The sequence below is a fragment of the Octodon degus genome, unplaced genomic scaffold (genome assembly GCF_000260255.1).
Source record: "Octodon degus isolate 3935 unplaced genomic scaffold, OctDeg1.0 scaffold00219, whole genome shotgun sequence".
In the NCBI taxonomy this organism is placed as follows: domain Eukaryota; kingdom Metazoa; phylum Chordata; class Mammalia; order Rodentia; family Octodontidae; genus Octodon; species Octodon degus.
In genome coordinates this window covers 2,817,408-2,830,070 of record NW_004524795.1, presented here as the reverse complement: position 1 = coordinate 2,830,070, position 12,663 = coordinate 2,817,408, and the positions used below count along the sequence as shown (strand labels likewise).

The 12,663-nt window shown below is 40.2% G+C and overlaps 1 protein-coding gene across 1 annotated transcript in view; it reads right to left on the bottom strand.

The window, feature by feature from the left end:
* Window positions 1-12,663, bottom strand: part of Dnah9 (dynein axonemal heavy chain 9) — a 433,197-nt gene that overhangs the window by 187,492 nt on the left and 233,042 nt on the right. The window contains exons 40-42 of the mRNA XM_023705424.1: window positions 12,020-12,259; window positions 6,048-6,209; window positions 1,315-1,511 (exon numbers count right to left, since the gene is read on the bottom strand). Of these exons, the coding sequence (XP_023561192.1) occupies window positions 1,315-1,511; window positions 6,048-6,209; window positions 12,020-12,259 (599 nt within the window). The remainder of the gene's footprint in view (window positions 1-1,314; window positions 1,512-6,047; window positions 6,210-12,019; window positions 12,260-12,663) is intronic.

Below are 12,663 nucleotides of genomic sequence, written 5' to 3'. Positions count from 1 at the left end.
CGAGGTGGGAGGAAGCAAAGATCCAGGAGCTGAGGAGGCCAAGGACTAGAGAGAGCAGAGCCTAAATGCCAGGGAGAAGCAAAGGGGGTGAGGAGCAGGTGGTAGCCGAAGTGCTAAGGCCATTGTTAAGATTTATGTCTAGATGTCCCCCCAAAGCCTCAGGCAGGCATCCGAGGGGCTTTTCAGAGGTGGTTGGACCTGAAGTGTGTGGCGCTGGGATCAAGGATGTGTGATTACTAAATCAGTTCACTGATTGTTTGGTACAGTTCTGGGTAGGCTTGAAAGTGCTCCCCTCTGGGGGTAAGTGCTATCCACCCTAAGGGTAGGTAGCCTGGATAAGACATCGGGGCAGAAGGAGGGTCTCTGGTCCCTTATGGCTTTCTGCCTTCTGCCTGTCGCGAACTATTTCTCTGCTGCAATGCAGAACCAGCCAGCTACGAACTGAAACCTCTACACACTCAGATAATGTTATCTATCTTCCTTTAACTTTGGGTATCAGGTATTCTTATTTCAACAACAAGAAAAGTAATCAGGACAGTGATGGAGAAAAACTGGACCTTACCAGATGACACTAACGAGGGGAAGAAATAAGCATGCATATTAGATGGCCTAGTTCAAAACGACTCGAATTTGTGAAGGATAAAAAGGAGAAGTGACTTCAACATGCCATTGAGTAGGAGTGGAGGATGTGAAAGATACCTTTTTTGGCCTTAGGATACATAGGATGAAGCAGGAAAAACAGTTAAACTGAGCAGTGTAGGGAAAGTTGAAAGAAATTCAAGATGAAACAGATTTTGCTCCTGAAGACAATGAAAATCGTAGGCAAGATTAATTTGTTGTAGGGAAAGGACTATGGTAAGTAGGGTTCAAATTTAAGAACATAAAGTGCAGTGTAGGTACAACATATCAGAAAAAACATTTTATTTTTTAAAATACATGTACACTTGGTCAAAAACTATTTTATTACTTTTTAAAAAATGCCTTTTCGGCCAGCACATAGGTAAAGATGGGGGTCCTGAGCGGGTCTGGTGCCCTTTTTATTTTGTTATGCTCCTCCCCTTGGCGTCGCTGCGATTTTGCCCAGGCGCGATGAAAGGTCGGCCTGGAAATCATCCCGCTCCACCGTGCCCAGCGTTCTGCTGCCCTCTAGGCCCCATGGCAAAAGCTGCAGCTGCTGCTCCTCCAACAGCCACCTTGATGTTCAAGGCAGAAGCAGCAACTGCTTTTCTGGCTTTGTGAAAGTGGTCTCAGATGAAACCTCTGACCCTGGGAAGGAGAAGCAACTGCGGAAAACAGGAAGAGAAGCACACTTACACGTGGCGCACGGCGTCGTCAAAGAGCGCCAGGTCCATAGCTGGGTTGACCTCGTTGTGGTTTTCCAAGGCTTCCGCCAGCGTCTGCGTGAGCGCTTCCCACGACCGCACGGGCATGTACTTGGGCTCCCCGGTGCCATTCGCGAAGTGGCAGTACAGATTCAGGCTTCGGCTCTGCGCCGCGGTCTCTTCAAAGTCCTGGCCATGAGACATACAGACGAACTAGACCCTTTCTTATTGAGTCTCAGTTTTGATCTCCCACAGAGAGGATTTGCTTTTTCTCTCTGAACGCTCCCTGCTCTTTCCAGCACACTCTCCCTCTTCAAAAGCCCTTGTAAGGTGGATGCTTAACATTTTAAAAATTAGTTCCATGAAGTTATGGATATTGTTCTTTATTCTTTGTGGGCTAAGTATGGGAAATGGATAGTGGGAAGTGTCTTCAGTAAGCGTGGTAAGAGTGCTTCTGTGATCAGAAGACTGGATGGGGACACATGGCTGGATTTCTCTAAGTCTCGTCCCTTTTGCCAGTGTTGGATATAGGAAATTATCGCCCAGCAGCTTCACATCCATTCCACCAAGTTCTTGCTCCCCGATCTACGCCATTATCATCAAACATACTTTCCTGCTGGGGCTGACTGCTCCCCATGGGATGTCAGCCCCAGTACTGTAAGTTCTGCCCGGAAGACTTGGTTTCTAAAGAGTGGTCTCTCAGCCATTCTTAGATGACTGGTTTATTTGTGTGGACACAGATAATCTTAAACACTTAAAGCAGAATCTCTTATTTATAAAAAGTTTCAAGATGAGTTGCTTACTATTTCAAAACCTACGCATGACAAAGGTTACCATGTTTTATAAATACCTATCAATAACAATTTAAAACACATGTATGCTATGTCTCTTTACTAATCTATTCTCTATATATTCAAGAGGATTGTTAAATTTACTGTTTTTTGCCATAATTTTATTGATAAACAAATATAAATTTACTGTTAAAGGAGCAAAAAGGAACTATTAGCTTGTCAAAATTTAATACCTGAGACTTCAGGTAGTTAGAAATATTGTAGAAGAGACTAATCTAAGAACATGTTTTCTGAGACTCCAAGTAGGGGAAGTTATGACTGCTCAAGTTTTTGTCTTCACCTGTTGCTATTTTCTTCTGAAGGCCAGATTAGAAGGCCTACCTGAGAAACAGGTAAGAAGTATGCTATTTACCAGTGGGGGCACTGAACCTGGGCATAAGCTTGTGCAGGGTGGCCTTCTGGGCTCATGGGACAGATCATCAAACTTAATGTAGGGAAATTGAGGACAATAATGAATATCAAAAACCCATGACTGCTGCCTGAGTATAAGAGTAAAGTACTAGAAAGAGTCAAATATCAATATATTATACAATATTCTGAAAGTGGGTTCAGGGCCACAGAAAGCCCTATGTGCTATGGTGTCACTATTAACAAATCTTTGATTCACTGTACTGGTTGGTTTTCTTTTTTTCTCCCTTCTGTATAGAATGTCTCTGATTATAAAAGTGTAGACTTGTTTTATTAATCAAAGAATCTTTATAGACAAAGTGTTGTAACACTATACTTTTATTTTCTGCTAGATCCTCACTGTAAACTATCCTAGCTTGGTTAGAGAATAATGATAAATGCCCAGAAACTTGGATAAGATGTAAATGCTACATTGCTTTTGTTAGTATAGCAAAGCACAAAATAAAAAATGTGGAAGTCCATCTATTTACCCAATTTGGGAATGGGCTGACATACTGGGGAGCAGTTATGAGGGCAATCAATTTACAGTGAGGATCTAGCAGATAATAAAAGTATAGTGTTGCAACACTTAGTCTATAAGGATTCTTTGATTAATAAAACAAGTCTACACTTTTATAATCAGAGACATTCTATACAGAAGGGAGAAAAAAAGAAAACCAACCAGTACAGTGAATCAAAGGTTTGTTAATAGTGACACCATAGCACATAGGAGCACGAATCAGAGAACTTCAAGATTTGATGGTGGGAAGAAGATTGCCTCACTTCTTAGGTGGAAATGTGGCAACTTTTCTTTGATACAAGTACCAAGATTTACTGCAGGCAAAGGTGCTTTGTGCTGGCACTTGAAGTATTGCTGGGGAAAGATAATGGTAGTTTCCATTTTATCCAGATTCCTGATCAAAAATATGTGCCCCTTGCACGACCCACTGAAAGAGCTCTACTTCAAAAAATTAGTCCTGTTCATTTAAAATGTTTGCTCAGACCAACTTAAGAAGACAAGCAGGTCTTATTTGTGGAGTGAGTAATGAACACATAAACTAGCTAACTGCAGGGTACAGAGAACAACATCTAAGATGTGAGAGTTCCGAACATCAGCCCCCATAAAAATGACAAGTAAAGCAGAAGAATTTAGGGTATTTAACCTAGTGAAATGCACACTGAAGCAAGTTATTTAAAATTCTATCCAACCACTTAACAGACTGCCTTAGGTTGGGATACCACAGCTATCTTCAGAGACAGAACAAGGGTCTTATGAGGAAAACATACATAGTTAAATCAAAATGGGTGCTATGGTTTGAGTGTTGTTTTTCCATCGAAGCTTCATGTGTTGGAAGCTCGCTCTCCAGGGCGACCCTGTGAGACTTGGTAGGAAGGTGATCACGTCATTGTGGGAAGTGCCCTCTGCAGGGACTGATGTTTACTCATTTAGATTCTCACACTAGCAAGACAATATATTTGTCCTTGCAGGTCTGATTTATTTCACAAGGTGAGTTTCAGTTCTACAAGTGAGGCTTGTTACTGACAGTGAGGCTGGCCCATGAATTTCTCCCATTTCCTGAGTCACCATGTGGTCTCTTCCACACAGCCTCCTGGCATGTTGGTGCCACCTTGCTTAAGTCCCTTGTCAAAGCCTGAATTCACAGGAGACTTCCAGGAGAATGTCGGTCTCTCAACTTATGATCCAAATAAACTTATTTTCTTTGCAAATTACCCAGACTCAGGAATTTTGTTATAGCAACAGAAAAGAAAAATAAAAACTAATGGATTAGGGGAAATGTGGCACAATTATATACAAGCCCTGATCATTGCTTAGTTAAAATAAAGATAATAAGCAATAAGCTTTGATTGGTAGAAGGCTTGTTGTTAATAGATGCAACTAGAGACTCTATGGGTAAGTAAAATAAATCAGACCTACATATGCAAACATCATATTGTCTTGTTAGTCTGAGAATCTGAACGAGTAAATAAAATCTGAAAGGTACAATAGATTCTGTGAAAGGGAAAGGATTTGTTCAGTGGGATGGAAAACCTGTGATGAGAAAAAAGGACAAAAGAAGGGAAAAGATATATTTATGTATATATATTCAGAATAATTTGGATAATTGTACTGCTGATCCCTGCTGCTCTTTTGAAAGGAGCAATTAATGCTTACTTTTTTAATTTCTTATAACTTTTTTTTAAAAAAACCAGTTTTACATGTTTGTGTCTGGTAAGCTAGATAACTAATTTGAAGACAACATCATGCAATAGAGTAACCATTGTTGACTTCCTATTACTTTTTCAGTGAAATTTTGTATCATCTTTAATGCTTCTTTCTTTTTACCATTTTGTATTCTTTAAAAAAATAAAGAATTAAAAAAGAAATAAAATATAACCATCAAAGTTATTAATTTATCACTACTTCCTAAGATAGGGGCCATGATTTTATAAATTACTAATAATTTTGTGAAAGGAAAAGAGTTTCAGGGTTCTAAACCTTTGCAAAGCAGTACATGCATTAGGGCTGCTCAAAATTTCTGGGTTTTAAGGTGCTAAATAAGGGGCCAGGGAGATAGCTCAGTAGAATAAGTGCTTGCCTGGCAAGTGCAAGGTCCTGAATTCAATCCCTGGTACCACCAAAAAAAAAAAAAAAAAAAAAAAAAAAAAAAAAAAAAAAAAAAAAATTCCCAGCCTAATTGCTAAATACAGGGTGAAATTTTTGGAGGGGGATAAAATACAAAGCACTGTTCTTACTCATTTCATCTTAGACAACTTCTTCCCAAATTACAGGATGCATTCTGGGAAACGTAGTAACAGAGCTATAGTCCTTAAGAGAAGAAATGATTATCTTGCTTTTGGTCAAGACCACTGCAGTGTGATGAGTCAGGTACCACAATTTCAGGGGAAAGAGGATGGGAGGGCAGTCAAGATAATGTCAACTTTTCTCTGGGCTTGAAAATGACATGTCAGAAACAGCTAAAAGAAATTGACTCCAGATTGGAAGAGAGAGGGCTAAGTCAGATCAAGATAAATGTTCTTAAACTATTTGAAAGTTGGGTTTGGCTTAGAATGAGTGGGAAGGGAAATGAATTTTAAGTCACTATTAGACTAAATTTCCAGTCTTCAAAATTGTTGCGAATTTTCAGTTGTCAGCATTTCCTAAATGGCTGCCACAGGGAAGGTGAGACGTTGGTCCCAGGGATGCTGGGTCGTCACCTAGAAAATGCTAGAGGGGCTTAGGGTCACGTGGGCACTTGGGCTAGCTGATCTTGGTAGGTCCTCTCAGTGCTGAGATTCATGACTGATTTGTGTCTAGTTTTGCTCCTGGATGTTCAGTTTGGGCGAAATAATGATAGTGTTTCTTTTCTTAATCTAATGTCTGAACTTTTCCCAGTGAATGAACCAGATTGCATCACCCAGTTGACCATTAGCATAATTATCATTATTTTTAAGATGCGAAAAGTAAAAACCACAGAGCAATACTTACATCAAAGACTTTCTTGAGCACTTCTGCCTGGATTTTATCGAAGAGCTCAAAGTCCTTTTCTTCTACCATCTTATCCCGATAAACCCTATTTGATTCATGGAGGTAGAGCTCTACCAGATCTTGTGTGGATTTTACACACTCTACTGAGGAGAAAAGAATTCCCTTCAAGGAAAAAAGACCAAGAAAGAATCACATTATTAATATTTCAGAGGTACATTGGCTAAATGAACAAACAAATAACCTTAGAGGCCAATTTGTCCAACCTTGGATAATGCTTCAGAATTGTCTCACTGAGGAGTAGATGGTAGTGGGAGGCTGCTTAGACATTACGAAGGAGCTCTGGAGAAAGACCTACATGTTGGAAGCAGATAAATCTGATCTCAAATACTACAACCAGATAGCAACTATGTGATTTTGGGCAAGCCAAACTGAACCTTAGTTTCCTCTTTAAGTTGAAAGAACAATATGGATTTTCTGGAGTTGTTGAAGTAATTCAAATCCATAGGCCTTTAAGGAAGCTAGTATGTCTCACCTCATGTAATAAATTAAAATTATTGCTTTGTGCTCATCATAAAAACAACAGCCACAATTTATTTGAATTAATTTTCATGAGAAGCACCTGACTAGATGCTCTGCAAGATGATCTCATTTAATCTTCATGATTTTATAAAATAATTTTTACTGTATGTATTATTTTCTAAAAGGGGAGACTGAGATTCAGAAAAATTAAAATTGAATAAGTTGCCTTACTTCAAAGCTACCAAGTTTTGAAACTAAGTCTTTCTGACATTGGTGACTATAACTTTAACTACTACTTTTCAAATCACAACCAGCCTAGAGGTGGTTTCTCTGCTATTTTTGGATGCTGCAAGTGCTACTTTGAAAATTGATCTAGGTAATGACTATGTAAAATCAGGAATATAATAAGACAGTCTTACAAATATAAGTATAAAAATTACATGGACCAGCGAGATAGCTCAGCGGACTAAGTGCCTGCTTTGGCAAGTGTTTGGTCCCTGGTCCCACATGCAGTGCTGGCCCTGCCCCCGGGACACACTGAGACGGTGAATGAGTCCAGGCATGGTGACGCACGTCTGTAATTCTTGCACTGGGGAGACTGAAAACCGGAGGATCACTACAAGTACGAGCTGCATAGTGAGACCCTGTACCAAATACATAAATGAAAAAAAAGTACATGGAAAAAATAGCAAGTGGAATCCAATTTAAAAAAAATATATATATATATATATATATATATATATATATATAACTGGAAATTGTAGCCAGCACAAGAGAGCAAGACAAAAATAGATTTAAGAATTAGAAAGGAAAAAGAATAATTATGCTTTTTAAACAATTTGATTGAAAATTTAAGGGCAAATATAGTACTGAACAAAGATAAAAAGTGATATTCATGATTTTTTTTTTATGAAGCTCAGAAATAGTTTCAAATACTGTGTTGTGTTATAAATCTAAGGGCAGAGGAGATAGAAAGAGTGATTGTAAAAGAAGAGGGAAGAGGCAGGGTATGGTTTGTTGATTTATGTGAGTTATGTGGTCACTTTGAGATGGTTAACCAAGCTGGATACTCTGGAAGTGTGTGCTTGTCTATCTGTTAATGAAAATTCAAAAAAGGAAAAATGCTCTGTTAAGTTCTTCTGGCTCTACCCACATGACTATCTTAGCCTCTTTCACATTATCAACCTCTTAAATATCACTTATATAAACAACAGAGGCCGGGAAAAGATAGCAGGAATCTCAGCTGGCAGAATTTGATGTTTGACAGTAAGGTGAGCTATTAGTTGATTTTTACTCTCTCTGTTATAACCACATAGTCAGGCTGACTACCTGTCAAGGGCTGATTTAATGAGACTGTGTGAAATGCAAGCTTTGCCACGTCTTAGATATTTATGTGTAGCCTTGGGATGGGAATATTAGTTAATGATTTCTATTACTCAAGGTACTGACAAATTCTGTTCTGATTTGGATAGATGGAAGAGAAGCACATGGAAAACCGGTTACTGAGGTTTGGATCAAGTTGGGTCCTCTGCACGGTATCTGTTTCCTACTAGGCATGCAACTATCCCCTTAATTTCTTCTGTAGGCTTTCAGAGAGGCAAGTAGAAAGGGGTGAAGCAGGGTGAGGGGAAGCTGTGATCCATTTCTGAACTTAGAATTCCTTTCTGCAGGAGGAAGGCTAGGCGCCATGCAGCTGATGGGAGGCTGTGCTCTTGGGAGGACACACTTTCCACTGCCACAGCTAGTGGCTGACAGCTGGAAAGCTGTGAAGAGTCCAGGTGGGGTTCTGAGCCAGGGTGTTGCCTCTTAGGCTGTAGGCCAAGAGGAACAAGCAGGCCAGGGAAAACAAGATCCTCAGCTCCCCACTGCTGTCTCTGCTGTCTGGTTCCTCCTTGATGTTGTACCAATTACCATTAAAACAAGATTGGGATGAGCATTTTTTCCTTAGGAAGCCCTTTGTTATCCTTAATTGCCTGTATAGAGGGGCCGAAGGTTCTAGCTGTGGCTATCAGTGCTGCTGCTTGCCACTTATGTGATCATAGTCAATGTGCTTCATTGGTCTGTGTTATAATTTTGTCCTCCAAATGGAGATACAATTGTCCATCTGTGTGTAGGACCCTTTCAGCTGCCCAAATCCACAGATGTTCAGGTCCCTATAACATAGAACAATGTTTGCATGTAACTTGTGCACAACATTCTACATATATTTGTCACCTAGATTATTTATAATACCTACAATAATAATGCTATATAAATACTACAATAATACTATAATCAAAATGGTGGGATACAGAGCCAGGGTGTTGCCACTTAGGCTGTAGGCCAGGAGGAACAAGCAGGCCAGGGAAAACAAGATCCTCAGCTCCCCACTGCTGTCTCTGCTGCCTGGTTCCTCCTTGTCATATTATACTATAATAATACTACAATAGAAATGATATATAAATAGTTGTTCTCCTCCACTGCTTAAGGAAGAGTGAAAAAATAAAAAAGAAAAGGTACATGTTGAGTACAGATGCAATTTTAAAAATAATTTATTTACTTGGTACAGGGTCTCACTAAGCAGCTTGGACTCATAGTGATCCTCCTGTCTCAGTCTCTCCTGTGCTGGCATTACAGACATGCAGGGCCAGCACAACATGTGGCACTGGGGATCAAACCTATGTCCTTGCATTTGCCAGCTAGGTGCTCAGACCGCTGAGCTATCTCCCCAGCCAGTTGATTAAATCCGCCAGTGCAGAAACCATAGACATGGAGGATTTTAGTTAGTATTTTATCTTCTCGGACAATTCTGTGGATTAAATGAGTTAATGGAAGTAAAAAGCTTAGTGCTCAGCTCAGTACAGGTTGGCTGTTGTTACAGATTAAGACCAGATTTTTAGCTAGGTTCTGTCCTGGTATTAAATTATTTTCCAATCTCATCTCTCACCAAACCCCTCCAGATTACCCTGTCCTTACCAGGTGGAATTACTCATTATTTCTCTAACACAATACATACTTTTCTGTTTCCATGACCATTGTGTGGACATCGACTAGCTGGTGCTCTCTCCGGATATCTGAAGAAATGGGACAATGATCCCAAAGAGTTCTTGAGAGTAGTGGATTTCAAACTATACAGGGGACAGGTTGACAGCAGGAGCTGACTCTGGGTTGCTTCTGGTGAAAAGAACTTCACTTACTCTTCTCACTGTAGTGTTACCAGTTGGGATCAACACAAAGTGGGTAAAACTAATTTAAACCCTTTTTATTTGGAAAATATTGATGGCAACTCCCTTCCCACCCAATAGTGTAGCAATGACATTTAGGAAAGAGGGTGTACAGTAAATGCTATTTCAGTTAATTCTCATCCTATTCATGGGTAAGTATGAATTTTGTCACAAAGGATGCCTGGAAGCCACAGTGCTGTGAGCTTTGCAGACATAGAGCCGAATCTGTCTTGCTGTTTCACTGTCCTATACTTATTTCCTTAATAGAAGTTCAGATGAAAAGAGCAGAATAGTGTGATAGAAACAGTCCAGGTCAGGAATCTGGTGCCAGGCCCCTTACTAGCTGGCTCTGTAGTCAGAGACCAATCTGTTTGATCTATGTGGGTCTCTTTTTCCTTTTCCTTTTCGTTTTCTTTTTCCTTTTTCTTTTTCAAAAAACAGAAACAAATACCAAGAACAAAAAACAGCAACAAGCCAACATGGAACAATACAAATGGTACAGAATTTCAAAACAAGAATAGAAAATTAACAATGGCTGTCATTATGGATTATTATCATCAAATTTCTCACTCAGATTACCAGATACAAGTATGCAAGATTGATCAAACAATTAAAGATTAACTCTTCCTTTCAGTAAACCTTTTTCTTGTCCTTTTTAGTTTTTATTTTTAAATTTATTTTAAGGGGAGTATAATAATTATAGATGAGACATTAGAGACAATACACTTTTACAAGCACAAGATGAAAGATATTCATCTTGTTAAATTGAATCAATCTCGTCCAAGACTGCTGTTCTTAGCCGGCCTAGAGGTGTTCTCAGAAACTTCACCATGCCATGGGCTCTGTGGATTTCCCTCTGTATTAAGCCTTTCATGGCTCGTGGACCTCAGAACCAGCAGTTACATTTCTGCTTCTTACAGCCAAGAGTGTTGTCCAGAATATATTGGCTCTATGTCCTCAGGGTCTGGGTCTTTGCTGGTCTTAGGCTCCCCAGGGACCTATTGCCATAGACAACACCTGGGGCAGTTAATTCCAACTGCATTTGGAATGAACCTAATGTATCATTTGGATGATACCTAAACGTTTCATCTCTGCTTCTTGTAAAAGGCATCTCTCCCTCCATAATCACCCAGTGCCAACCTGGGGGAGAAGTCTCTTTGGAAAGGAGTTTTGGTAGATTCTGGGAGAATCTGTGGAGTCTACCAAGTGAGTATGCTGTGTCTGACTCAGGGAGCAGAGGGCCTGGAGTTCTGACAGTGGTGCCCAAGCAATAACGAGTGAGGGGCAGATGGGCCACTGCTGTTCGGATAAGCATCCACAGCATCTGAAATGGCCTTGGCTTGGGAGTGAGCTGGAACTGGTAGGACTGAGGCTGCTTGAGGACATGACAGTGGCAGGTATGGCAGGACTTCTATTATCCTAGATTGTGGGAGATTATTATTATTATTATTATTATTATTATTATTATTATTATTAAAAGAATGATGGATATATCACCAGGGGTTCTATAATAGTTTTTCTTTTGTGCCTTTTTGCTTCCAGGAATTCTGCAGTCAGCCTTCTTGAGCCCCCAAAAAACCAACTCCAAAACATATTCATGAACAAAAATTGAAAGTTTCAAATAAAGCTCTGTTTTTTTGAGGTCTTCCCCAAGGACAAAATGGTGCTTTTTATCTATGCTCACCGCTCCATAAGACAGTGTCTCTGCCTAAGAGTTTAGCATTCACCATTTATTTTATTAAGGATGAAAGACTCGGAGACTCTTCTGTGCACGGTCCTTGCAGCACAGCTCAGGATAGCCGAGGCACGGCCCAGTGCAGGTGCACCTCAAAGGATACATGGGCAAAGAAAATGTGACGAGTCTTCCACAGTAGACTGTTAGTCACAAAGAAGAACAAAACCATGGCTTTTGCAGGACATGAATGGCACTGTACGTCATCATGTTAAGTGAAATAGGTTAGCCTCAGAAAGACAAATACGTATGTTTTCCCTAATACATGAAATTTTTTAAAAATGACAGAAAATAAGAGAAGGATTAATAGAGGAAGGGAATCAGGAGAGAGGGGCAGTTTGTAAGCTAGGCAATGGGTGGATGAATATGATCCAAATATGCCCTTTGTATGTATGGATGAATGAATGTCACATAGAGAAGCTCAATACTTTGTAATTTTATGCAGCACATAAAAAGAATAAATGGAAGACTTTGGATCATCCTCAGCTTTCTAGGTGACTCAGAGTAGGTGAACTCACCTGGAAGATGTTGGCAAAATCTCTGAGGTTGAAAATGTAGTGGAATTTGATCACAGTTGGCAGGAAGGTAGTGGCGATTTTCTGGTGGAATGTGAGGGCCAGGTTGATTAGCTGGGGGACAGACTTCTGCACAGAGGCTGGGAAGTTTCCTAGCTTCAGGTGCTGGGTCAGGATGGTGCCATAGATGGAGGAGAGGGCATCTGCTCCCGGGAAGGAGAGGACAAACACGCTGAAGTGGCGCTGCACGGGACACAAAAGTGAGACATCCTTATCATGGGATGAAACTGCCTCTTCCAGATTTGTTTAAGATGATGAAGAGTTCCTATATGGGTTTTGAGTTCTACTTTCCAGTCACTTTTCTCATACTCCACCCAAAGTGAGACTACCTGAATAGATAAGGGAAATAAAGGGCTTTGAGCCTCTGGTGGAGGAGAGCAGGAAGAAAGACTGAGTCTAGCCATGAACTTGATCCTGAGTGTTCACATCATGTTGGGAAAGTCATTTCATCTTTCTAAAGCCCCTTCATCTGAAGAAGATAGAGGTGAACCAAATGAACCCTATGATCTACTCAGCTTGAAAAGCTCTGTGATTCTGGAGCTAGGAGTTCCTCTGTCACCTTAAAACTGCTTCCTATCTGATCATCC